The following is a 27326-nucleotide window of genomic DNA, read 5'->3' on the forward strand; positions in this document are numbered from 1 at the left end:
AAGAATGGATGCTTTTGAATTCTGGTGCTGGAGGAGACTCTTGAGAGTCCCATGGACTGCAAGAAGATCAAACCTATCCATTCTGAAGGAAATCAGCCCTGAGTGTTCACTGGAAGGACAGATCCTGAAGCTGAGGCTCCAAGACTTTGGCCACCTCATGAGAAGTGAAGACTCCCTGGAAAAGACCCTGATGTTGGGAAAGATGGAGGGCACAAGGAGAAGGGGACGACAGAGGACGAGATGGTTGGACAGTGTTCTCGAAGCTACCGGCATGAGTCTGACCAAACTGCGGGAGGCAGTGGAAGACAGACAGGAGTGCCTGGCATGCTCTGGTCCATGGGGTCACAAAGAGTCGGACATGACTAAACAACAACGACAAATTTGTCGTTACAGGCAGGTGTTGGTCTGCCGTGGTGAAAACAAAATAAAAAATAAAAAAACTCCTTCCAGTAGCACCTTAGAGACCAACTAAGTTTGTTCTTGGTATGAGCTTTCATGTGCATGCACACTTCTTCAGATTCCGATATATTTGTCGGAAGCCACCCAGTCGGATATGCGAGGCACAAATAATGCTTTGCATTTCTTTTAGTGTGGTAGCCCCTACACTTTGGAACTCCCTGCCTCTTGATCTCATGCAGGTGCCTTCACTGTACTTCTGGCGCCTGCTAAAAACACCCTAGACACGCCTGCCCCAGATGCTTAGAGAGTCGGGGTGAATCTTAACCTGGTTAAGGTTTGTATACAATATACAAAGTGCAATATAATGTTAAAGATGGTTATGCAAAGGTCTATAAGACACATGGGTCCATCCTCCCAATGTTGGAGAAGGTTACACAAAGGGAAGATTTGAAGCTGGCCACCCGTCGGGAGGACATACCCACGTGTTTGAGTGACTTTGTGTAACCTTCTCCAACATTTGTATATTGCACTTTGAGGTTTTAAAGCATATATAGGCTTTGCCTCTGAGGAAATATCTATGAATGCTTTTTGTATGATGATATTGTTTCAGTTTAGTTCCATATTAATACATTTCTATCCAGTGATATACATGGTTTTGTATTTTATCTTGGTACAGATACCGTGGCTGTCTGTTGTTGTTTCTACTGTTTCATTTGTCAGAGGCAGCAATGCTTCTGAATACTAGTCCCTGGAAGCCACAGGAGGGGAAGAGTGTTTCTCTTGCGGTCAAATCCTGCTTGCAGGTTTCCCACCGGAGAATCTGCTTGGCCACTATGAGAACAGGATGCTGCACCAGATGGGGCCCTTTTGACCTTGCTCAGCAGCTCTTATTCTGCTCTTGTGGAGCCTCCATCTCCAGAGGCAGTCTACCCAGATCCCTAGTTTCTTAGGGGTATTTGGCCGCTGTGAAAATGATGAGCCCCCCTCTGGCCTGATCCTACAGCCAGGCTCTTTACAAATGGCCTCCCAGTTCCCCAGGGCTGCAACACATCCCAAAAGGCCAGCTCTGTGGTCCAGCCCTGCTTTGGTCCAGCCCTACCCCAGACCCAAACGGCGCCTGCTTGCAGCAGCTCTGTCCTCCCCCTCTCGCCCCTTCTCCCACCGCCTCCAGGTCCAAGCGAGGCAAGTGTCCGCAGGAGCTTCCCCCTGCCTCCACGAAATGTGTCTTTGCGAGACGGTTTATTTAAAGCCCTGCTGCTGCTTCGGATGTCTCGTTAACTTCAGGAAGCTGGCGCTGGGCCCGTGTAATCAGCCGAGCCCCGTTCTGCCGGCTGCCCAGAAGCGCGGCAGGCGGGGGCGAGGGGCCTGGCGCAAGGCTGGCCGCCGCATTAATGGGCCCTCTGAGATCCTCCTTCCCAGCACCGGAGAGCCCTGCCGTGTGGAGGGGAAGTGGCCACCGCTCCTTCAGAAAGGCCTCCGCTAATTAGGAATTCGCATCCGTCCCCTGCCGACCATCCCCGCCGCTGCCACCCGGGCGCAACGGCCTCGCTGCCACCCGCCATCCTAGCGGGGTCTTCTCAGAGGAAGTCTCGCCTGGCAAAGCACAGAGCTTCCTTCCCCTGCGCTTCTCCGGGAGGACGATCCGGGGAGGGTGGCGATTGCTGGGTGATGGAGGGGGGGCTGGGTGATGGAGGGGTGTGCCTGTGTGACCTACATGTGGCAAAAGAATCCGTCCCCTTCTCCCCTGCAAGCTGCAGCCGGGTTGAAGAGGTGCAAGAAGCTCAGAGGGAAGGATCAGGGCGGTTGCGCAGCAGGGCAACTTTGGGGGAACCTTTCGGGGTTCAAGGCTGTGCAACAGTTTAATAGCCAGAAAGTTTAAACTGCAGAACTCGCTCTGGGTGGCTTTAAAAGAGCGTTAGTTGAATACATAGAATTAATGAATCGTAGAGATGGAAGGGACCCCCGGGGGTCATCCAGTCCCACCCCCTGGAATGCAGGAATCTCAGCTAAAGCATCCATGGCAGATGGCCACCCAATCTCCGCTTAAAGACCTCCAAGGGGAGTCCATAACCTCCGGAGGGAGTCTGTTCCGTTGTTGAACAGCTCTTACCATCAGAAAGTTTCCCCTGATTTTTAGTAGGAATCTCCCTTCTTGTTACTTGAAGCCATTGGTTCGAGTCCTACCCTCCAAAGCGGGAGAGAACAAGCTTGTTCCCTCTTCTTTATGACAGCCCTTGAGCCCAAGGATACTGACAAGCTGGAACGTGTCCAGAGGAGGGCAACCAAAATGGTCCAAGGCCTGGAAACGATGCCTTATGAGGAATGGCTTAGGGAGCTGGGTATGTTTAGCCTGGAGAAGAGAAGGTTAAGGGGGGATATGATAGCCATGTTCAAATATATAAAAGGATGTCCTATAGAGGAGGGAGAAAGGTTGTTTTCTGCTGCTCCAGAGAAGCGGACATGGAGCAATGGATTCAAACTACAAGAAAGAAGATTTCACCTAAACATTAGGAAGAACTTCCTGGCAGTAAGAGCTGTTGGACAGTGGGATTTGCTGCCCAGGAGTGTGGTGGAGTCTCCTTCTTTGGAGGTCTTTAAGCAGAGGCTTGACAGCCATCTGTCAGGAATGCTTTGATGGTGTTTCCTGCTTGGCAGGGGGTTGGACTGGATGGCCCTTGGGGTCTCTTCCAACTCTAGGATTCTAGGATTCTATGATCTCTGTGTGTGTCTGTATATGAGAGAGATGGGCTCTATGGACCCAGAGCCTGCCTTAATCTGGATCCATTCGCATGTTGAGTGGCTGGGACAACCCAGTCAGATGGGCACAATAAAAATTATTATTATTATTATTATTATTATTATTATTATTATTATTATTATTATTATCACAAGGTTTGTGCTCTTCCTTCCTAAGGCCTGAAGTTAGAGACGTGGTGCTGGGCGGACTTTTGCTGCAGTTTTCAACATTCCCAAAACCTTTTCTTCCTCCAAGCCGTGGGGACAACACCTAACTAGCCTAGAAGGGTCGCGGAGACCTATGGCTCCCAGCACCGCCGGTCCGATTCTGGCCCTGCCACCCTCTCCAGGAAGTTGCTACAGAGCCCACTTCCCGTCTGAAGGCCAGCCGCTTGTTTTTCTCCTGCTGGATGTCCCTCTCTCTCTCTCGCTCTCTCTCTCTTTCCTCTTCCAAGAAACAAGAAGCCCGAAACGGGTCCAGATAAAACAGGAAACGTCCGTCAGCCACACTTAGCGGGCAATCTGTCGCCTCCGAAACAATTCCTAAGGATGCAATAAGCAGGAAGATGGAAAGGGAAACAAACACAGGAGGCACGATAAGGCAGTGCCTTCGCCCTCCCTGAGTGACGCAGCCGGCTGGTAGCTGGAGGGAGCTGCGCGGGCAGAGTGGAAGTTGGCGGCGGGTATTTTTAGCTTGCCAGCCTCCCCTCCGTCCTGGGAAAACCGGGAGTGACTCCTCTGGCCCTCCTTGGAGGAAGGAGGAGGACACCCTCCGGGCTCCCTAAGGGACTTGACCTACCTCGCTTAGATTCCGCTTCCGGGGTCAGGCAGGAGTTAGGAAGATATACTGGGAATGTGTGTTGTCAAAAGAGGGGTGGGGTGGGTGGGTGGGGGCGAAGGTAAGGACATGAGAAGAGCCAGCTGGGTCAGGCCAAAGGGGGCTCATCTAGCCCAGCATCCTGTTCTCTGAGTAGCCAAATACCCCTAAGAACCCAGGAATCTAGATAGACTGCCTCTGGACCTGGAGGCTCGATAAGAAGGATACTGACAAGCTGGAACGTGTCCAGAGGAGGGCAACCAAAATGGTCCAAGGCCTGGAAACGATGCCTGTTCTCAGAGTAGTCAAATACCACTAAGAACCCAGGAATCTAGATAGACTGCCTCTGGACCTGGAGGCTCTATAAGAAGGATACTGACAAGCTGGAACGTGTCCAGAGGAGGGCAACCAAAATGGTCCAAGGCCTGGAAATGATGCCTTATGAGGAACGGCTTAGGGAGCTGGGTCTGTTTAGCCTGGAGAAGAGAAGGTTAAGGGGGGATATGATAGCCATGTTCAAATATATAAAAGGATGTCATCTAGAGGAGGGAGAAAGGTTGTTTTCTGCTGCTCCAGAGAAGCGGACACGGGGCAATGGATTCAAACTACAAGAAAGAAGATTCCACCTAAACATGAGGAAGAACTTCCTGACAGTGAGAGCTGTTGGACAGTGGAATTTGCTGCCAAGGAGTGTGGTGGAGTCTCGTTCTTTGGAGGTCTTGAAGCGGAGACTTGACAGCCATCTGTCAGGAATGCTTTGATGGTCTTTCCTGCTTGGCAGGGGGTTGGAATGGATGGCCCTTGGGGTCTCTTCCAACTCTAGGATTCTATGATTCTAAGAACATAATAAGAGTCCAACATCCTGTTGCGAATGTCAAGACATCGAGCCCATCTGCTTGCAAAACACAGGCTCAACACAGAGGCCAAGCAGATGCCTCATTGGGAGACCAGCAAGCAGGATCCAACCACAGGAGCTCTCTCCCCTCCTGTGGTTTCCAGCAACTGGTGTTCAGAAGCGTTGCTCCCTCTGACCGTGGAGACAGAGCATAGCAGCTATCGATAGCCCTCTCCTCCTCCATGAATTTGTCTAATCCCCTTTTAAAGGCCCCCCCCCAAGTTGGTGCCCACCGCTGTCTCCTGTGGCAGGGGGTTCCACAGTTTAACTCCGTGCTGTGTCAAGGAAGACTTTATCTGTCCCGAACCTCCCAACGTTCAGCTCCGTTCAGGAAAGAGGCAGAGGATGCCAGAGGGAGAGAGAGAGAGAGAGAGAGAGAGAGAGAGAGAGAGAGAGAGAGGACCTCCGTGGAGATTAGAGCCAACAGACCACAGAGCCCAACCCTTTCCCGCAACGTTGAGAAACTTTATCTAGCTCCCTCTTAGAACTGGCACGGGGACAGGCATCCTCCCTGAGCAGCCGGTTCCCCCGGGGGAGCTCCTTTTTCTCCTCTTAGGAAGTCCCACCTAAGCACGCTTCCCTCGTCTCCTCGAAGGGTTGCACCTCTTTCCGCACCCTCAGAAGATGCGATCGGGCTGCCCGATCCACGCCAGAACCTCCAGCCGCGGCACGGGAAAAGGCGCCGAGCGGCAGCTGAGCCCGCTGTGGCCCTGAGCCGCTGGCTTTGCCTCTCCGCAGGGAAGAGGTCAAGGTCTGGAGCATCCCGTTTCGGGGCCTGAGAATCTTCCTCGCTGGCCGGGCTCCACGTCCTCAGGTTGCGCACATCCCCACCTGATGGGCATTTTCCTCTCCCAATGGGAGATAGCAACCTGAGCTCTCAGCTCGTGCTTCCCTGTTCTTTTGCACGGAGCAAGGCTGCCTGGTGCTGGCCAAGAGCCCATTCGCATGGGATCAGGAGGTCAGGCAAGGACTTGGGTGGGGCCTGGGTGGCCCCCGCAGAGAGCCTTGTGGCTCCGCAGAACCGCAAAGGTGCAGCCACTCAGAACGCAGCGAAGCAAACTGTCCTGAAGTGGCGTCACAAAGACAGAGGAATAAGCAAAGGCCCCGCGGGTAGTAGCCCTCGACAGCCCTCTCTTCCTTCATGAATTTCCCCAGCCCTCTTTTAAAGCCTCCTGTGGCAGGGAGTTCCGCGGTTTAACTCTGCGCTGCACGGGGAAGGACTTCCTTTTATCTGCCCCGACTCTTCCAGTGGTCCAAGCTCCGATGACTGTTCTACGAGTTCTAGAACGATGATAGGAGGAGAAAAACTTTTCTCTGTCCTCTCTTTTTCTGGGTCGTGTGACATTTTTTTTAATAAACTTCTGTCATGCCGCCTCTTCTCTAAGTCCCAGGGGCTTCAACCTTTCTTCATCCCCTCGGACATTTCGGTGGCCCTTTTCTGAACCCTTTCCAGCCCTACAGTATCCCTTTCGGAGGCGAGGCAACCAGAACGGCACGCACTGCAGCGTAGATTTGCATTAACGGCATTTATGATTTCGGGACTTAAATTTTCAATTCCTATCCTAATGATTCCTAGCATGCAATTCGCCATATTTTCCCACAGCCGCCATAGCCTGGGTCGATGTCTTCCTACGTACTCGGCAAACCCAGACAAGCTCTTGTTAAGTTCTGCTGCCCATGTTACATTCTCATGAGACGCTGCCTGGTTCCCCCCCCTGCCCAGCCTTCAGATGAGGTAAATCTTCTGCTGCAAATGTTTATGGGTACAAGAACCCCCCCCCCCGAAATTAAAGAAGGTTTGGCCCCCCCATCCCCAGAAAAAGTGAGTGTGGGAACTCACTGCACGTCGGGAAAATCTCTTGCGAGGAATCCCACTTCCAATTGGATGGCGGCGATGTCCTCCAGCTCAATGATCTCGGCCAGGTGTGGCACAACCTTGTCCAGCCAGGATGAGGTGGATTCCTGCGAGGAAGGGGGGGGGGTGGAGACAGGAGACGGTCAAGCAAGGGACAGAGTTAATTATAGATAACCCCGTCCTCGCCCGACTCAAGGAGACAGGAGAGTTTATGAACTGCCTCCGCAAAACAAACACCAGGAAATGACTTTTTTTTGGGGGGGGGAAGAGAAATCAAAATAAAATCAGAACTGACCTTTGGAACTCCCTGCTATGGGTCACACCCAGTGAGTGGAGGATTTGAACCCGGGTCCCTCCCAGGTCCTAGACTGACGCTTTAACCACACCGCCATCGCTGGCTCTCGGCATCTGGCGAACAACGCCCAGCACCCCCTATCGTGTTTTATGCTTCCTTAATTTTGTTTTGTTTTACTGTGCGCTTGTCACGGACCGCTATAATAAATATTTGGTCTTGATTTGTTTGACCCAACACCCCGCTGGGCGCCTCCTCTGTGTGGGCACCTGCAGTAACACGTCCTTCCTGACCTTTTGGGGGTATATTGAGTGACACCTGTAACTCAGCTTCAGGGAGAGAAGATGATAATCTTTGCACCCTCAGCCATCCATCTTTTTCATAGAATCATAGCTGGAAGGGAACCGGGGGTCATCCAGTCCAACCCAGATTTGCTCCATGTGGGAACCTTTCAGATATTTAAAGATGGCTACCACATCACCCTCCTGAGGGCAGGACTCGAACCCATGGCTTCAAGTTACAAGAAAGGAGATTCGGACTAAACACCAGGAAGAACCGTCTGAAGGTCGGAGCTGTTCGTAGAGCGCCACTGAAAACGTTTTTCTTCCGACCGGCTTTTAATGTCAATCATTTTACCGTTTTTAAGGGATTTCAGCAATTCGGCTGATTTCAAGTTGCCTTTGTGGCATGGCTGGCCGGGTGCAGAGGAGTGGGGGGAACCCCCAAGGGAAGAAAGCTCAGAGCCAGGGGTGGTGGGATGTGGTCAGAGGGAGAAGGAGGAGCAGACTAGGAGGAGGGGATGCTGGAAGCTGAAAGGGTAGCAGGGTTTGGTGGGCAGGAAGAGGCTGTGGCAGAGAGCAGTCCAGATTCAGAGGCAGGAGAGGAGGTAGACTGGGGAAGAAGCCAGCGTGCTTCTGGACACTGTGGGTTGCAAACGCGCCTCCCGCATGGATCGCGTTTGCAACCCGAGCATCCACTGTAATATTATTATTATTATTATTATTATGGACCTCCTGCATGTGGAATAGACTCTGCCAACTGAGCTACGGCCCTCTGAGGGCCTGCTATTTTTACTGCTCTTGTTTTTGATCGCACCTTTTAAAAAACAACAACAACAACCACCACTGCTTCTATTTTTGCAGCAAGCTGCCTTGAATGATTCTCAGAGAAGGGGATGTAATTACTACCACGGCTCCTCCTCCTAGAACAACAAGGGAAAAGAACTCTGGAAAACAATGCCTTGGCACTGGGGGTGACTGGAGGTAAAGGACACCGAAGGAATCTCAGCTTTCGGCACCCCTGTGCGGGTGCCTGATGAAATCCGACTACGTAGCAGGACTTTCGCTTTGGTAGAAGAATGCAAGGCGTTTTAGGAGTAGCTGAAAAAAGAACTCAGAAATTTGTTGTTGTTCTTGTTGTTCAGTCGTGTCCGACTCTTCGTGACCCCATGAACCAGAGCACGCCAGGCACCCCTATCCTCCACTGCCTCTCGCAGTTTGGCCAAACTCATGTCAGTTGCTTCGAGAACACTGTCCAACCATCTCATCCTCTGTCGTCCCCTTCTCCTTGTGCCCTCCATCTTTCCCAACATCAGGGTCTTTTCCAGGGAGTCTTCTCTTCTCATGAGGTGGCCAAAGTACTGGAGCCTCAACTTCAGGATCTGTCCATCTAGTGAGCACTCAGGGCTGATTTCTTTGAGAATGGATAGGTTTGATATTCTTGCAGTCCATGGGACTCTCAAGAGTCTCCTCCAACACCATAATTCAATACTATATTTATATAGTAATACTTAAATTATTAAGTATTAAATTATTAACCCGGCTGCCATATAGAGGAGGGAGAAAGGTTGTTTTCTGCTGCTCCAGAGAAGCGGACACGGGGCAATGGATTCAAACTACAAGAAAGAAGATTCCACCTAAACCTGAGGAAGAACTTCCTGACAGTGAGAGCTGTTGGACAGTGGAATTTGCTGCCCAGGAGTGTGGTGGAGTCTCCTTCTTTGGAGGTCTTGAAGCGGAGGCTTGACAGCCAGCTGTCAGGAATGCTGTGATGGTGTTTCCTGCTTGGCAGGGGGTTGGACTGGATGGCCCTGGTGGTCTCTTCCAACTCTAGGATTCTAGGATTCTAAATAACCAATGTATACGAGAGCAGAATAGCTAAAAAAAAAAAACACTTCAAAAAGTTATAAACTAATCCAAAGGAAAATAATAACTTAACAAATAACTCCGAATACCAAAAATAACTACCAAAACAACCTTGACGAATTGCCGGCTAAAAAGCTCGTTTCACTGTTATGATCTATCAGTTTCCTCAGAAGAGGGAAAAAGAAATTATATTTATTATAACTCAAGATAGCTCAGTTGCTGTTGAATATAGGGGGAGGATAAGAAGCTTGAAACGAAAAGAACACTCCCAGATAGTGAGTGGTAATATTCCAACTCGTGATTCTTATTAAGCTTCATTCCAAAGGTAGAAACCTAAATTTAAGTTCAAAAACAAGCTCCGTAGCTTGTAAAATACGTTGACTATGCAGGCTCCCACGATCTTATTGTTACAAAGCTGTTGCAAAGACTGTTCTTGTGTGAGAGCTGAGCTGGAAGCTGGCAGAAGCTGGGAGAGAGAGATGCTTGGTTTCTGGTTCAGTCCAAGACTGTGGCTATGGGAGAAGCAAGGCTCCTGGGGTGCTAATGCCGTGATTTGTGCATATAAACCATATATCCTAAAGACACCACAGTCTCTGCTGTGCCTCAATTCCAAAAAGAAGAAGAAGAAGAGTTTGGATTTGATATCCCGCTTTTCACTAGTCTCAAAGCGGCTAACATTCTCCTTTCCCTTCCTTCCCCACAACAAACACTCTGTGAGGTGAGTGGGGCTGAGAGACTTCAGAGAAGTGTGACCAGTTCAAGGTCACCCAGCAGCTGCATGTGGAGGAGTGGAGACGCGAACCCGGTTCCCCAGATTACGAGTCTACCGCTCTTAACCACTACACCACACAAACCCTGGGTAAGCTCCGGGAACCCCTGGAATTACCCCAGGGGTAACAATATACACAACAAATGCAGATGCGCACCCAGGATTCCGTCTCCTCGGTGCAATGAAATATTTGGCATTCCTAATGGTCTCTACTGACTGGATTTAAGTATCTTGCAGACATACTTCTCCTTTTTGTGATTCTGTTCTCTTTATTGCATTGATATGTTTGATCTACTTCTGAAAATAAAAAGCAATAAAGCAATGGCTAGAGCAGGGGTCAGCCAACTTTCTCAGCAGGGGGCTGGTCCACTGTCCCTCAGACCTTGTGGGGGGCCGGACTATATTTTGAAGGGGGGGGGAGGACGAATTCCTATGTCCCACAAATAACCCAGAGGTGCATTTTAAATAAAAGGACACATTCTACTCATGTAAAAACACCAGGCGGGCCCCACAAATAACCCAGAGATGCATTTTAAATAAAAGCACACATTCTACTCATGTAAAAACACCAGGTAGGCCCCACAAATAACCCAGAGATGCATTTTAAATAAAAGCACACATTCTACTCATGTAAAAACACCAGGCAGGCCCCACAAATAACCCAGAGATGCATTTTAAATAAAAGCACACATTCTACTCATGTAAAAACACGCTGATTCCCGGACTGTCTGCGGGCCAGATTGAGAAGGCGATTGGGCCGCATCTGGCCCCCAGGCCTTAGTTTGGGGACCCCTGGGGTAGAGGCAGGTACAGGGGCACCACTTTCCTCTGCACCTGTCCTCTCCCACCGCCAGCCCCACTTTGGAAACTGGTGGCAGGGGGCCCCCCACACCTCACCCCACTCCCCTGGTGCTCACCAGCTGGATGAAGAACTCCTCCAGCTGCTTGGCTTCGCGCCGCAGCTTGTTTGCCATCTTGGTCCTCATCTTGGAGGTGGTGCAGACGAACCGCACTCGCATCAGGGGCCGGACGTACTCGATGAGCACCCGCCGGTGCACATCCTTCAGAAGCATCTGGCAAAAGACAGGGAAGAAGCTGCCTAAATTGCACAGAAACTTATTCATGTACGCAGCTACAGTGGCAAGAATGGTACTCGCTCAAAAAAAAATACCGTATTTTTCGCTCCATAGGACGCACGGGACCATAGGGCGCACCTCATTTTTAGAGGAGGAAACAAGGAAAAAAAATATTTTTCTGGTTTTCCTCCTCTAAAAGCCCTGGGTTTTTTGAGGATCAGCTAAAAGTTTTGCAGCTTTTTTTGCAAAGGGAAAAGCCCTGGGTTTTTTTTTTGAGGATCAGCTAAAGGTTTTGCAGCTTTTTTTGCAAAGGGGGAAAAGCAAAGCTCCTTTTGCAAAGGGGGAAAAGCAAAGAGGAAAAGCCCCATTTTTATGGGGTTCAACTCACATTTCTGCAGCTTCTAAAGGAAAGGGAGCAGTTTCTACTGTTTCCAGACAGATAATCTAATCAGCCAGTCCCATGTCGCTGGGGAAACAAACAACCTCCCTCTGCAGCACATTCAACAAAGGAGGGCGGGGCTGAAAGGGAGCCAGGGCTCTTATCTCTCCCCCGATCTCTTGCTGATCAGCTGCTGAGCGGGGTCCTTTCAACACCCCCTTTTCTCTTTGTAAAATAAAAAGCATGATCCTCTTTTGGCCCCTGGGCAATTCAGCTCCAGGGACCACCATTTGCTCCATAAGACACACAGGTATTTCCCCTTACTTTTTAGGAGGGAAAAAGTGTGTCTTATGGAGCAAAAAATACGGTAAATAAATGGAAAGAAGAAGAATTCCAGGCAAAGGAGGAAGAATGGATGCAAAAACCTATGGAATATGCAGAAATGGCGAAAGTTACCGGAAGGATAAGAAATCAAGATAACAAACTTTTTTATATAAAAGAGTGGAAATGGTTTGCTGAACATTTACAGATGAATTGTAAACAGATAAAAGCACTGGCAGGATAATTGTAATAACCAGCCTAAGAGTATCTATTTAAAGAAGATAAATAAATGAGTAGGTTAAGTGAATCTGGATATGCAGAAGGTATTGAAAATCAATTTAAGGAGCCGCAGAAAGAGGGGGAAGGAAGTCCAGTTTTGAAATGTCAAAATGATTGTAAAGCCAGTGAAATGCGTATATCTGAAAAGTATAAAAATAGTAAAAATAAAATAAAAAATAAAAATAAAAAAATCCTTCCAGTAGCTCATACCAAGAACAAACTTAGTTGGTCTCTAAGGTGCTACTGGAAGGATTTTTTTTTATTTTTTTATTTTTTATTTTGTTTTAAATAAATGTAAAAAAGAGAGAGAGAGAGAGAGAAGCAGCGGAGCGAGATCAGAGACAGGATCGCGGCTGGGCGCAAGCGAGGCCACGCAGAGGTAAAAGGAGGCCATGCAGGTGGCATCGCAAGACCGCTGCCCACTCCTGTGGCTTCCACCAACTAGTCATCGGAACAAAATAAAAAAAATTCCTTCCAGTAGCACCTTAGAGACCAACTAAGTTTGTTCTTGGTATGAGAAAAACAGGCCAGGTGTAGCATCTCCATGCAGACCCAGGGCCTGACCTTTGCAGCAATGGCTTGGGTCCCCTGTGCGGCCGGGGGGGGGGGCAGTGCCCTTTGCCTTCCTGGCAGGGCCGCTCACCTGGTACGGCTCCAGCTTCATCTTCCTCAGCCTCTGGGCGTGTTCTTCCAGGGTGCCCATGATGGTGGAGAAGGCCTCCGAGTTGCTCAGCCACTTCCTTTTCATCAGCTTTTGGAAGTGGGGCTGTATGGGGCAGAGGAGGGAAGGAGGAGTGAGAACACGACTCTGACCCTCGACCCATCTAGCGCCGCATCTGCCCGCCTTGGCTTTCCCAAATCCGGCGTCCCTCCTCCGCCTGTTTCGGACAGCAGCTCCAAGCGGCTTCAGCTGTCACTGAGGACAGGGAGATCTGTCGGATCAGTCCAGTATCCTGGCCCATAGCTGTCAAGTCTCCCTTCTTTTGCGGGGATCTCCCTTATTCCAAGCCGTTTCCCGCTGCTATCCCTTATTGTTGATATCCCTTAAATTTCCCTTATTTCCGGGAAGGAGAGTTGGAGTCCGGAGATACTCCTTGGGTCCCTGCATTTCTCAGCCCTGCCTGCCTGCCTGCCTACCTCACAGGACTGTTGTGGGGATTAAATGAGGACTAGGACCAGGGAAGACTCCCTGATGTTGGGAAAGATGGAGGGCACAAGGAGAAGGGGACGACAGAGGATGAGATGGTTGGACAGTGTTCTCGAAGCGACTGGCATGAGTTTGGCCAAACTGCGGGAGGCAGTGGAAGATAGGGGTGCCTGCCGTGCTCTGGTCCGTGGGGTTACGAAGAGTCGGACACGACTGAATGACTGAACAACAACAGGACCAGGGAGCTCCTTGGAGAAAAAGGTGGAATATAAATACCTAACAACAAACAGACAGATATATAAAGAAGAAGATAAAACAGACGAATGTTTCTCAGCAACAGGTTCTCAGATTAAGCATTGCTGCCCCGAACTGGAGGCAGAGCAGAGCCAACCTGGCCAGAAGCCATCAGTGGTCCTCTCCTCCTGCATGAATTTGCCTAATCCTTTTCTAAAGCTGGTGCCCATCGCTGCTCCCTGTGGCAGGGAGTTCCAGAGGTGAACCGTATGCTGTGTGAATAAGTGCTTTCTTTTCTCTGCCCTGATTTCTCTTTCCTGGGAGCTCTTTCCTGGTGTAAATTAATTTGTAGCCTGGGGGGGGGGGGGTTACCGCAGCGTGGACTGTCCCTGAGAACCGTAGACTGTCCCTGGGACAGGTGAGGGTGCTGATCCCTTATTTTCAAATCCGAAACCTGACAGCTATGTGGACCTGGCCACTGGCCAACCAGCCTGGGGTTATACCTTGGGGTTCTTTGGCCCCCGCCCATGGGCACAGGCCCAGGGAGATGGGGGGAAATCACGAAGGAAGACGGAGAGAGCCAGCAGTTGCCAAGGGAGCAAGGGATGCCTCTGGCAACCAGGTGCTTCTCCCGAGAAGCCCCACAAGCAGAAGCTGAGAACAACAGCCATGGTCTCTCCCCACCTGCGACCCCCAGAAACTGGTATCCAGAGACTTGCTGCCTCCAACGGTGGAGGGAGAACATAAGTCACCGTGGCTGGTGGCTGATCTGTCTCAAGCTGATGGGAAGCACCATAGAATTGTAGAGTTGGAAGGGAACCCAGGGGTCATCCAGTCCAACCCCCTGCAATGCAGTATTTTCAAGTCCTCCTGGACAAACTGCAGCTGCTGTGCATTCTCTGCCCTGGCAGATAGCAGCTCTGCAGGGTTTCGGGCAGAGTCAAGAAGTCCTCATCACCTGCTACAACCTGATCTGTGTGTTGTTGTTGTTTTTTTAAACTGCAAATGTCAAGGGATTGAACCCATCTGCTTGCCAAATACAGGCTTGTGGGAATATGCTTTTCAAGTGTGCTTGCACCTTTGTTTATTTGTGTTTGATTGTGTTTGATTATGCTTAATTTTACTGTATCCTCCCACCTGGAAGGAAAAGTGATAGCAGGATCCGGCAGGCTATTTGCCGCTGGGATCCTTCCGCAGAGTTGATTGGCTCCAAACTTTTGAACTTGGTAATGGTCAGTTAATCTGCTTCCCGCCCAAATTAGGGCAGCAACAGTGTTGTGATTGGTTTGTGTATCGATTATGACGTTGGTTGTTCTCTCAATAAAAAGCTGCCGCTCCCTGTTTGTGGTGTGGAGAACGCGCGGAAAAGCCCAGTGAGAAGAACGTTGCGTGACAGGCCTAGGCAAAGTGAAAGCGAAACCATCCAGCCACGCAGGGCAGCTAAAGCCGTTCCCCTCCAGACTGCAGTCTTCGTAGTTTTATTTTTATTTTACTTTTAAAAACCTTTTATTTGGCCGTTCAGTTTTGGCCACCTTTAGCTTTATTTTCCTCTTCGGAGTTTCTTGGACCAGACAGACGCTTGCAACCATTTTCAACGAGGCAACCTTCCTCGAACTCACAGAACTCAAAACCTTCAGATTGCAGCCAGCGGTTCTTCTTTGTTTACGGCGCGGTGTGAGCAGGCTCCGGAATTACCGGCCGTCCCGTCCGCAGGCTGCCTTCCCTTGCAACTGGCACCCCGTGTGAGGTCAATCTCGTCCAGCACACGGGAGGCGCCAGCAAAAGAATCCCCACACAGGCTGAACACAGAGGCCAACTACATGCCTCACTGGGAAACCAGCGAGCACACAAGCTCTCTCCCCTCCTGTGACTTCAAGCAACTGCCTCTGACCATTGTGGCTAGTGGCCATCTTTAGCCCTCTCCTAATTTGTCTTTTAAAGCCGTCTTCGGTGGGTGGGGTGTGTGAAATCACTGCTTCCTGCAGCAATGAGTTCCACAGTTCAACCATGCTTTAGTTTCTCCCCAACATTCCTCACCCAACCCGAGATCATGTTGGACGAGGTCATCGATTTCTCCCTCCCCGCAGTCTGCTCCCACTAACATCCCTCCGGGGAGGTCTCCTCCGAAACCAATACCTTGAGGTTTTGAAAGAGGTGGTCGGCCAACACCCTGTTGCACAGTCGAGTCACTCTGTCGAGGGAGCTGTTGGCCTGGCACCTCACTGCCTCGCTCTCGGGGTGGCCGAACCTTGCCAAGCGCTCCACGTAATCCCTGCAGGAGAGATTCCGGTCAGCGGGGCAGCACACAGGGACTGCATTCTCGCCATGGGGAGGAGGCACGGGCGGAGAACCGTGTGGAAAATCCAGAGAGAGATTTTGCTTGACCGGGCTTCAGTTCAGCGGGTACGGTTCGATTGCCGCAAAAGGAGAAAAGCTCTCAGATCCGAGAAAACGAATGAGTACCCAATACAACCCAAACAGGGGGTGAAATGGGCAGCGGACTGAGTGCGCATGCGCAGAAATGCCGCACATGCGCAGTTCATTTGAGCGGGCACAGCTGCTCCCATGGCGACCGGGCAAGCCGCCGAGCGACTGGCGGCATGTGGGGCTGCCACGTCCATCTGTAAAGCAGTGCGGACGGGTACCGGGTGCCGGGGCTCGGTTTGGGGAGGGGCTGCCGAGTGTCACCCCTCTCCCCTGGAACCCGGGGCGCACCGCCCCCTACGCCCTGCCCTTCCTACGCCACTGGAAGTGGGGGTGAGCCTTTTGATGTCATGGAGGGGATCCGATTTCAGGCCGATAGACATCGGGTTAGGACATGGGTGTGGGGGGGACGGGACAGGAGAATTTGCAACGACTGTGGGGGTCGGAGGAGAAGGGGTTGAACTGCGGCTTCTCTGGTTTCCCCCTGGCACTCGAGGCTTAAACGGGGGACGAGAGTCGGTCTCTTACCTGAAAGGTGGGCAGTGGTTGATGAGCATGATGGTCCGGTCCATTAAGGCATCGGCAGTGAGGGTGGTCTCAATCTGCCCCTCGTGGAACCTTTCGACCTTTCTCTGAAAACTGGAGGGGGGGAAGGCAAAGAGGGAGAGGAAAGGCAGAGGGAAATTCAGGTGGTGCGAAGAAGTCCTGCTCAAAGGCACCTGTTCCCACCCGCCGTGCCTCGCGGCATCTTCCCACAACCATCCACAGCCGGTGGTGCTGTCGTGGCCCAGAGTGGTCGGACCTGGCAGACCAGGTTTCAAATCCCGCCTCGGCCAGGAAGCTCACTGGGCGATAAAACCAGTAGGTGGCTCTTCCAAGCCCCCATCATCCCACCCACCCCCCGCTGTTAACTGGGGTAGCAGCCCCACGGTGAACCTCTGGTCTTCGCGTCCCCAGAGGACATGAGCATCCCATTCAGACAAACAACAACACACACCCAGCTTTCTGAAACAGGCGCATCAGGAAGCAGACCTGCTAAGAATAGTTTTGGCTCCCCATCCCTGGCTGACTCCGAGGGTGGGGTGGGGGCTTTGTCCTCTGGCTCCACCTTGCTGGCATTTCCTTACGGAGTGGCTATTTATACCCCGGGATGACCCTGGTCCTCAGCGGCCAGTTTGAAATGGAAACGGCAAGCCATTCTGCTGCCACCGCCCGGTGTGTGTCCCTAAACTCCCTACCCCACCCCAGCCCCGGCTGCCTCCTGTGTGCCACCCCACGTGTTTGTCTCTCACGGGAAGCGGTTGCGACGAGAGCGGTTCAGGGCAGGCGGTGTCGGGCTCCGGATACCCCCCAAGCGGCCAGGGTGAAGGGGGTCCCCTCGCTGGAGGGAGTCACAACGAAGGGGGAAACCACATCCCTCTGCTGTTGCCTCTCACTCTGGTTCTGTGCTGATGTCAGTCATGGTTTCCGGCTTTGGTTTCCTTGGACGATTCCCCCCTCCCCAGGCCGGCGGGAAAACGGGGGGTGGGGGGAGGTTTGCAACCCTCCCCTGTGCAGCGCCTAGCCCTGCCCAGCGGAGCGTGAGGGGCGGCAGAAGGATCTTCGCACCAGGGCACCAGCTGGGCTTAAGATGGCCTTGCCCATAATTTACCTCCCCTTCAGCTATACAGCTACGAATTTAGCAATTTAATAGCACAAGGGAAAAAACTGTTCTTGTGCCTGGCCGATTTTGTATATGAAGTCCTCTACTTATTATTTCTGCTTCCCCCCCCCCCAATCCTTTCCATGGTTTGCTTATTTTCTTTTCCATCGCATATTCTCATTAATCCTTATATTTTCGTTGTCTCGTTTTCATATCTCATTAGCTGTTACTGCTGAATTTATTCTATCGCTGTCAACCTTTTAATATGCTTGCGATAATTTCTAAACATTGCCAATCTTCTTTAAAGGCTTTTTCATCTCTTATTCTACTTGTCAGTTACATTATTTGTGTATCTAAAGCAGCGTGTTCAGCCCAGGAAAGGGAGCGGAGTCGTTGTCAGATAGAAGCTCAGACCTCAACCAAATCACCCAGCAGTTGCAAACAGCGGAGCTGGGCAACAGCTGGTTCTCAACATCGTGATATATCACCAGCAAAACATTGCAATATACCAATATATCACTATGTCTGGAATAAGGATGGAGATGTGGAGAGGCAGAAAAAGCAGAGCCTGGCCGGCAACATCAGATTCCTGTGGAAATCCCCTTTGCCCACCCCAAAATGCCGTTAGCAGTCAACAAGGCTTGGATCTGTATGGAGGCAAGAGATCTGCTGCATTTCAAGCTGTCAAATTACCCAGGATTATTTCTGATTAGCTCGGATCTTCCAGATCGGGTGGAATATTTAAAAAGCAAGGCTTTTGACCACGCCCTGCCTCCCCACCGAACCCGCAGCGAAAAGAAGAGCCCGGTTCTCTTCTCCCGGGGTCCCCCTCGCCTGTCCATACCTCTGCAGGAAGTCTGCCAGGCAGCTCAGGCAGCAATGCGCCATCCTCCTCCCAAAATCTTCTGTGATCTGGGGGGCTTTGTCTACGTGAGTCTTTAGCACCTGTAGAGAGGGAGAAAGGGCCTGTGATAAAACCGAGAGATGGGTGCCTTTGGAGAGCCACCCTGCCCAGTCCAGTGCCAAAGGATTACCACCCAGCTACCCTCGAGTCGCAGGAGAGGGAACATCTCGGGCAAAGATGAAGCAGGGAAGGAACAGGCAACAGTGGGCAGGGGTGAAGTCTTTCTTAAGAGGAAGTACCGGAGTCATGTGCCCAGTTCACGGTTTGAGAAGGGTACGAACAAGCTGGAAGGTGTGCAGAGGAGGGCAACCAACATGATCAAGGGGTCTGGAAGCCGAGTCTCGGGAGTTGGGTATGTTCAGCATGGAGAAGAGTAGATGGACAGCTGCCTTCAAACATAGACTCATAGAATCATAGAGTTGGAAGAGACCCCAAGGGCCATCCAGTCCAACCCCCTGCCAAGCAGGAAACACCATCAAAGCATTCCTGACAGATGGCTGTCAAGCCTCCGCTTCAAGACCTCCAAAGAAGGAGACTCCACCACACTCCTTGGCAGCAAATCCCACTGTCCAACAGCTCTTACTGTCAGGAAGTTCTTCCTCATGTTTAGGTGGAATCTTCTTTCTTGTAGCTTGAATCCATTGCCCTGTGTCCGCTTCTCTGGAGCAGCAGAAAACAACCTTTCTCCCTCCTCTATATGACATCCTTTTATATATTTGAACATGGCTATCATATCCCCCCTTAACCTTCTCTTCTCCAGGCTAAACATACCCAGCTCCCTAAGCCGTTCCTCATAAGGCATCGTTTCCAGGCCTTGGACCATTTTGGCTGCCCTCTTCTGGACACCTTCCAGCTTGTCAGTATCCTCCTTGAACTGTGGTGCCCATAACTGGACACAGTATTCCAGGTGAGGTCTGACCAGAGCGGAATACTGTGGTACTATTACTTCCCTTGATCTAGACGCTATACTCCTATTGATGCAGCCCAGAATTGCATTTGAAGGGCTGTGCAAACTCGTATTCTGCTACTCCAGTGGGCAGGACCTGAACCAGTGGATTCAAACGGCAAGAAAGGAGATGCCAACTAAACGTGATGAAGAGCTTTCTGGGGGTAAAAGCCGTTTGACAGTGGAACGGATCACTTCGGAAGGTTGGGAGGTTGGGTTGTCACCAGCCAGGGACTCTTCAGCTGTGATTCCTGCATTGCGGTGGACTGCTCTAGGTGATCCTTGAGGCCCCTTACAACTCTTTGGTTCTGTGATCCTATGATTCTAGGTGGTCTATAGTGTTCCTGGACCAAACGAGTCTCCCCCAGTTCTCAGGTGCCTTCTCTCCTGCTGACACTTGAGAAAGCACGCTGGCCCAAAAGGACACCTGCATGTACGCAAAACCAGGATCTCAGTATCACAAGGAAACGGGTTTGTTTGCCTCCGATTCTCCCATGTCAGAAGTCACAGGAATGAGTGAGAAACCGGTCTGGTTTTTTTTTTTAAGGGAAATTCCATGGGAAGAGACATGGCTCAAGGGCCAGAACACCTGTTCAACCCCCGGCATTTCCGGGCAGGGCTGGGAAAGATTCAGAACACTGCCTATTGACCATTAGTGTAAATGGCTGAAGCTCCATGCAGATGTGAAGGAAGAGCGAAGGGGAGGGCGAAGCAAGCAGGCAGAAATCCAACAGGCTCGGGCGAAGCCGCTGGCTCCTTTGGGTGGCCAAGTGTCCCACCTACCAGTATGACTTTGCCAGACAGGCCGAACTGGAAGCCGTCGCCCGCGTCTTCTTGCGCCCACCTCTCCTCCTCCTTCTCAAGCTCTTGGCTCATGTCCTCGGTGATCTTTGCCTACAAACAAGCACGGAAAGGCGCGTAGGGGGCACGCGCCGGGGAGAGAACGGGCGAAATCGGCGGGTTGTCTACATTCCTGCCACCCTAAGAATGTAAGAAGGGCCCTGCAGGATGAGGCCCGTGGCCCTTCTGGCCCAGCATCGTGTTCCCACAGTGCCCAACCAGATGCCCGGTATGGGAAACCTGCAAGCAAGGATGCTCTCCCTTCCTGTGGCTCCCAGCCCCTGACATTCAGCAGCAATCTGGCTAGCAGCCACCCACAGCTCTCTCTGCCGTGAATTTGTCCAGTCCCTCTTTTAAACCCATTCAGCTTGGTGGCCGTCCCCGCCTCCTGCGGGAGGGACTTCCCCCATCACCCTTTTTGCGGTTCACCGTTTACCATCACAGCAGCGACGAGGTCCTCTTCCAGGCTCAGCTGGGTCTCGGGGGACAGCAGCGGGCCTAGCTCCTGGGTCTTGACCAGGGAGGAGATTTCTGCTCGGCCGAGAACCTCTCTGTGCGGCGGAGAAGAAGAAGAAGAGAAGAGTTTGGATTTGATATCCCGCTTTATCACTACCCGAAGGAGTCTCAAAGCGGCTCACATTCTCCTTTCCCTTCCTCCCCCACAACAAACACTCTGTGAGGTGAGTGGGGCTGAGAGACTTCAGAGAAGTGTGACTAGCCCAAGGTCACCCAGCAGCTGCATGTGGAGGAGCGGAGACACGAACCCGGTTCCCCAGATTACGAGTCCACCACTCTAAGCCACTACATCGCACTGGCTCTCAGAGAGAAAGAGAGCGAGAGTGAGAAGCAGGATCTCCTCCAGAGGGGTGAAAAAAACATCACAAACGTCGCCCCCCAAAAAATGTCCTCATGTGGACACTTGGTGGGGTGGCGGGAGAGGGCTTTGTTGTCTTTGTTGGCAGACAATTTTGGAACTCCCACCTTAGAGAAGCCAGACTGTGGACCCCTCCTTGCTGTCCTTCCACTGGCAGACGAAGATATATCGATATATCGTCCAGTTTGAAGTCCATATTGTGGTAACGGTTTCATAATTTTTGTTCTGGCGATATATCACAAATCATGGTGTGTGTGTGCGCACTATGCAACAATCGCAGTGTGGGGAAAACCATGAAGCCAGCCAACGCCTCTTAGAATCCTAGAATCCTAGAGTTGGAAGAGACCCCAAGGGCCATCCAGTCCAACCCCCTGCCAAGCAGGAAACACCATCAAAGCATTCCTGACAGATGGCTGTCAAAGACCTCCAAAGAAGGAGACTCCACCACACTCCTTGGCAGCAAATTCCACTGTCCAACAGCTCTCACTGTCAGGAAGTTCTTCCTAATGTTTAGACGGAATCCCCTCTCTTGTAGTTTGAATCCATTGCCCCGTGTCCGCTTCTCTGGAGCAGCAGAAAACAACCTTTCTCCCTCCTCTATATGACATCCTTTGATATATTTGAACATGGCTATCATATCACCCCTTAACCTTCTCTTCTCAAGGCTAAACATACCCAGCTCCCTAAGCTGTTCCTCCATCCTTATTTCAGACTTCGCGATATACCGGTATATATCACAATATTTAGCTGGTGATATATGACGATGCTGAAAGCCAGATATCGCACAGCCTTTGTTCTGACAAGCCTTAGGAATCCGATTGTTTTTTAAGGAAAGGACGTTTACATAGCGCTCAGCTGCTTTTACTACCTGTATTCAAATATATCTATTTTTAAATATTGTTTCAATTCTATTAGGGTTTAATGACTCCTTAATGGTGGTATTTTATACGATTTTAGCTTCTTATATTTTATCCGAGCTGTTTCGATTTGTGTAAGCTGCCTTGATCCCCGATCTGGAGGAAAGGTGGGATATTATTAATAATTTTCACTCACAACCTCCCTACTTTCTGTGCGCAAGTCTACCTTATCGGTCGCGTCGCACAGATTCGCATTTGTTAGAGCCAGATTTAATGTGTTCCCCTCAAATGTTCTGAGCAATAGATTTTCTAACGGTAAAACCTCTGTTTTATGTGCATGTGATAACAAATCAATAGAATCCCTTTACCATATCTTGTTAAATTGCCCTTTATACATTGTTCCCCGATCAAGGATTCTGAGTTCAATCATTCTGGAAATTGTTGCTAAACCACCTGAATTGCATCTAGCTTATCTACTTATAGAACATTACAGGTTGCCAGATTCCTGATTTCAGTTCTTTCATATAAAAGGCTTCATGGAATGCTGCATGACTATTAAAAATCTAGTAAACTCTATGCTCCATCTTTATCTTCAAGGCCATAATACGGTACATCTAGGGATTGTAATTAATGCGAAGGAGATTATGCGTTGAAATATTTTAGTTGATATTTTAGAATGTAAAATGCTGTTTTATTTATTGATTTGATTTCATTGATTTGTTTTACCTTGTGGGCTTATAGCCGAATAAAGTATTATCTATCTATCTATTTGTGCGCAAAGGCAAGACTGTGACAGCCTCGTGGCCAGGCGTCTGGGGCAAAGCTTGTAGTGGGCAGGAGTCACTCCGCACATGCTCAGGGGCATTCTGTTATGACGTCATACACCCCTGGGCTGAACTCTACCCTCCAAAATCAGCTGCGGGATTAACTATGGCTTTGGTGTTCGAAGCCCTTAATCGAGGGCGCTTCATCAAAGGGACAGGCTGTGTGTTAAGTATGAGTCACATATTTCAACTACCTTGTTTATTAAGAACAGAAGAAGAACAAAACCGGGTCAGAACAAGCGTCGGACTTCCCCAAGCCTGGGTGGATGGGGTCGTTTTGGCTCCGTGAGGATCAGCGCTTGGTAAAGCATGCCTATAAATGGAAGGGGGCGAGGGAAGCATAGAATCCTAGGGGTGGAGGGGACCCTAAGGATCATCTAGTCCAACCCCCCCAATGCAGGAACATGTACGTTTCCGAGCACAATTCAAAGTGCTGGCGCTGACCTTTAAAGCCCTAAACGGCCTCAAAGGCCCAGTATACCTGAAGGAGCGTCTCCACCCCCATCGTTCAGCCCGGACACTGAGGTCCAGCTCCAAGGGCCTTCTGGCGGTTCCCTCCCTGAGAGAAGTGAGGTTACAGGGAACCAGGCAGGGGGCCTTCTTGGTGGTGGCGCCCGCCCTGTGGAACGCCCTCCCATCAGATGTCAAGGAAAGAAACAACTATCTGACTTTTAGAAGACATCTGAAGGCAGCCCTGTACAGGGAAGTTTTTAATGTTTGATGTTTACTGTGTTTTTAGTATTCTGTTGGGAGCTGCCCAGAGTGGCTAGGGAAACCCAGCCTGATGGGCAGGGTATAAATATTATTATTATTATTATTATTATTATTATTATTATTAAGCTGCCCCTTACGGGGATTGAACCTGCAACCTTGGCATTATCACACCACGCTCTAACCCACTGAGCTATCCAGAGCTAGCCCACACTGATGCCCCACAGACACTGTTGGTCTCCCAGCTCCCTTTGTCCCTGAAGGTGGCAGACTCTTTGCCATTGGAGATTTTTCGAGCAGAGGTTGGGTGGCCCTCTGCCAGGTTTCCTTTAACTGAGGTTCCCTGCATTGCAGGGGGTTGGACTGGATGACCCTTGGGGGTCCCTTCCCGCTCCACAATTCTATGACCATCAACCCACGCTGGCTGGAGCCCATTGGAGAGCACCCTGCTGGCTACCCCAGTATATAGAGTGACTTTTGGAAACCAAGGACGTGCGGGAGATCCGCCCCCCCCCCCGGGGATGGGTCAGGTCAGCTGACACACTCCCTGGCCCTCTCTCCAAAGGACGATGCCCTCTCTGTGCGCTTGGTGCTCAGACCGGCTGCCAGAGAGCCAGCCCCTCCTGCCATGGGCTTCCCTAGGGCACCCCAAGGCTGGCTGGAGGGAAGCCCTGCTGACCAGCTCTCCTCTTCCTTTTACAGAGGTGGATTTAGGACAGTTCCCCCACACAGGGTGCAGGTGCCGGGGGGGGGGGGCGTCCCACCTCCCTCCCAAACCCTAGCAAGCTCTGGGCTTTGGGCAGGAGGCAGGAGGGCTCTGACAGGGTCCCTCTGGCTCCTTACCAAAGTCTAGTTAGCATTTGCAGAACACCTCCCTTACCAGGCTTTGGGCTGGGACCAGGGTGGATAAAAATGATTTTTTTTTTAAAATCAAAAAAATCGGATTTTTTAAAATTTAAATCGGATTTTTTTTTATTTAAATCAGATTTTTATTTAAATCAGATTTTTATTTTTTTTATTTAAATCAGATTTTTATTTAAATCAGATTTAAATCGGATTTTTTTTAAAATAAAATGCTTTTTGAGGAAAATATATTACCATCCAAAGGTTATTCAATCATGAAATAAAGATTAGTTTTTTTTAATTATGTAGAATAAGGCTGTATATGTTTAAATTTTTTGGTAAATATATTCCATTAATCCATTCACAATGTCATTTATGCTCTTCCAGAGGTTTTTGTAAAATTATTGGGGCAGTTTCTCTGCCTACAAGATATTATCACAGATGCTTGGTTTACTTTTGCATTTCTCAAAACTGAATTTGACTCAGCAGAGATCACATGCCTCTTCTTCGCAGCAAAAATGTTATAACATGAACAGAGTTGAGAAAAAGACCGTAATCCTATTGTTCTACAAACCTTATGAATACAGAATCAACCCCTTCAGTGCTAAATTTCAAGAAGTTCAGTGAACAGAATAGAAACAATGTTTTTCCGATTGTTTGGAGTGGAATGGATCTAATAAATCTATTTAAATTGCTATTATTAAGGTAATGATTATTTTTCTGCTTCCTAAGTACAACAGAAAAGTTGTCCAAATATGAATGATTAACCTATTGAACTGGGGATAAAAAAACTAATATGAAAAGTTGTTATTCTAAAAATCTTCATCTACTTGCATATTAAAGTTATACCAGCAAGAATTAGTCTTTATGTAGAAAACTGTGATTTAAATCAAGCCTTACTGACTAGTGATTTAAATCGTAATTTAAATCAGTTTGATTCAAATCAAATTCACCCTGGCTGGGACTCAAATTTTAGCCATATTACAGACCCTCCAAGTGTCCCTATTTTCCAGGGACAGTCCCTGATTTACAGAAGCCACCCCGGTTTCCGATTTGATCCCGAAATGTCCCTCTTTTCCCTAGGACGTCCCTATTTCCATCGGAGAAATGTTGGAGGGTCTGAAGTTATGTGATCCCCGAGTCAAGGAGATAAGTAACTATATAACCTTTAGAAGACATTTGAAGGCAGCCCTGTATAGGGATGGTTTTTTTATATAAAAAAGTTCAGTGTCTAATTATCCTTTTATATACAGGTGAAACTCGAAAAATTAGAATATCGTGGAAAGGTTCGTTTCGAGTAATTCAACTTAAAAGGTGAAACTAATATGTGCGATAGACTCACGACATGCAAAGCGAGATATGTCAAGCCTTCGTTTGTTATAATTGTGATGATTATGGCATACAGCTGATGAGAACCCCAAATTAACAATTTCAACTTTGGGGTTTTCATCAGCTGTGTGCCATAATCACCACAATTATAACAAGCAAAGGCTTGACCTATCTCGCTTTGCATGTCGTGAGTCTATCTCATATACTAAACTCCAGTAGCTAATGAAAACAATTGCTTACATAAATGGACTTTTCCACGATATTCTGATTTTTCGAGTTTCACCTGTACAGTCATGCCTCTGGTTACAGCCACTTCAGGTTGCGTTTTTTCAAGTTAAGAATGCGGATAACCCGGAAGGGTTTCGCCGTGCACGCATGCGCAGAAGAGGCACTCTAGTTGCGGACTTTTCAGGGTGCGAACGGCACCCCGAAACGGATTAAGTCCGCAACTAGAGGTACCACTGTATGTTGGAAGCCAGCCAGCTGCTGGGGCAACCCAGTCACATGGGCGGGGTATACATATTAAAATTATTATTAATATTATTATTATCGAACAGGACAGCTCATCGGAAGAATGTTGGCGGGCACGAAAGAGCGCCCAGATCCGTCCCTGACTTTTACCTCTGGTAGATGTTGCTGCTCCAGTCCAGGACGAAGTAGAGGTCGGAGATGCTGAGCTTCTTCTGGACCGCCTCAGCCAGGCACCTGGCCAGTCCTTGGTGGAAGCTGCACAGGTAGACCCCGAAGGCCTTGTACTCCTTGGGGTAGGCGTGCAAGAGGTGGAACTTGACGGTGCACAGGTCCTCCAGGGCACACTTGGCCAGCCGGTCCATCTGCGTGGCCACGGGGAGGACCCTGCCCTCGGTGCACTGGCGCAGCCGCTGCCCAACCAGCTGGCCCACCGCCTCGGCCCACTGCTGCTTCATGGCTCGCGGCCGGGGTCCGCAACTGCCTGCCCGGTCCCCTTGAGCCGCCAGCCACTTGCGGTCGGTGTCCTCCTCCTGCTCGATCACTCGCACCACGAGCTCCAGGGCCGGGCAGGAGCTCTTCCCGGCCAGAGACTCGGCCAGGACGTCCCAGAGCTCCTTCTGCAGGGCCTCGTACAGCAGCGCCACGTCCTTGGCCTTTCGGCTCCCGGATTTCCGGACCTCGCTGCCCTCCGTGCTCTGCTGCCCATCCTGCTCGCACTCGGCCTCCAGTTCGATGATGTGCTCGTCGGCCACCAGGAGATCCCTTTTGTGGATCAGGTTCAGGATTTCCAGAACTGGAGCACAAAGAGGGGGGGGGAAGAGATCCAAAGTGTTGGTGTTGACCTTTAAAGCCCTAAACGGCCTCGGCCCAGTTTACCTGAAGGAGCGTCTCCACCTCCATCGTTCTGCCCAGACATGGAGGTCCAGCTCCGAGGGCCTTCTGGCGGTTCCCTCCTTGCGAGAAGCAAAGCTACAGGGAACCAGGCAGAGGGCCTTCTTGGTAGTGGCGCCCGCCCTGTGGAACGCCCTCCCATCCGATGTCAAAGAGATAAACAACTACCTGACATTTAGAAGACACCTGAAGGCAGCCCTGTTTAAGGAACTTTTTAATGTGTGATACTTTAATGTATTTTTAATCTATGTTGGAAGCTGCCCAGAGTTGTACAAATAAATTATGATGATGATGATGATGATGATGATGATGTCTAGGGGGCATTTTAGCATACAATCGTACCTTGGAAGCCGAACGCCTTGCGAGTCAAACATTTTGGCTCCCGAACACCGCAAACCCGGAAGTGAGTGTTCCGGTTTGCGAACGT

At 50.1% G+C, this 27326-nt stretch overlaps 1 protein-coding gene across 1 annotated transcript in view; it reads right to left on the reverse strand.

Moving 5' to 3' along the window:
- Nucleotides 1–27326, reverse strand: part of EXOC3L2 (exocyst complex component 3 like 2) — a 51221-nt gene that overhangs the window by 1727 nt on the left and 22168 nt on the right. Inside the window, exons 3-11 of the mRNA XM_033158560.1 lie at nt 26159–26801; nt 20536–20650; nt 20043–20153; nt 18254–18354; nt 16296–16406; nt 15480–15615; nt 12606–12728; nt 10825–10980; nt 6688–6809 (exon numbers count right to left, since the gene is read on the reverse strand). Coding sequence (XP_033014451.1) covers nt 6688–6809; nt 10825–10980; nt 12606–12728; nt 15480–15615; nt 16296–16406; nt 18254–18354; nt 20043–20153; nt 20536–20650; nt 26159–26801 — 1618 coding nt within the window. The remainder of the gene's footprint in view (nt 1–6687; nt 6810–10824; nt 10981–12605; nt 12729–15479; nt 15616–16295; nt 16407–18253; nt 18355–20042; nt 20154–20535; nt 20651–26158; nt 26802–27326) is intronic.

This window comes from Lacerta agilis, chromosome 8, assembly GCF_009819535.1.
Source record: "Lacerta agilis isolate rLacAgi1 chromosome 8, rLacAgi1.pri, whole genome shotgun sequence".
Lineage (NCBI taxonomy): Eukaryota > Metazoa > Chordata > Lepidosauria > Squamata > Lacertidae > Lacerta > Lacerta agilis.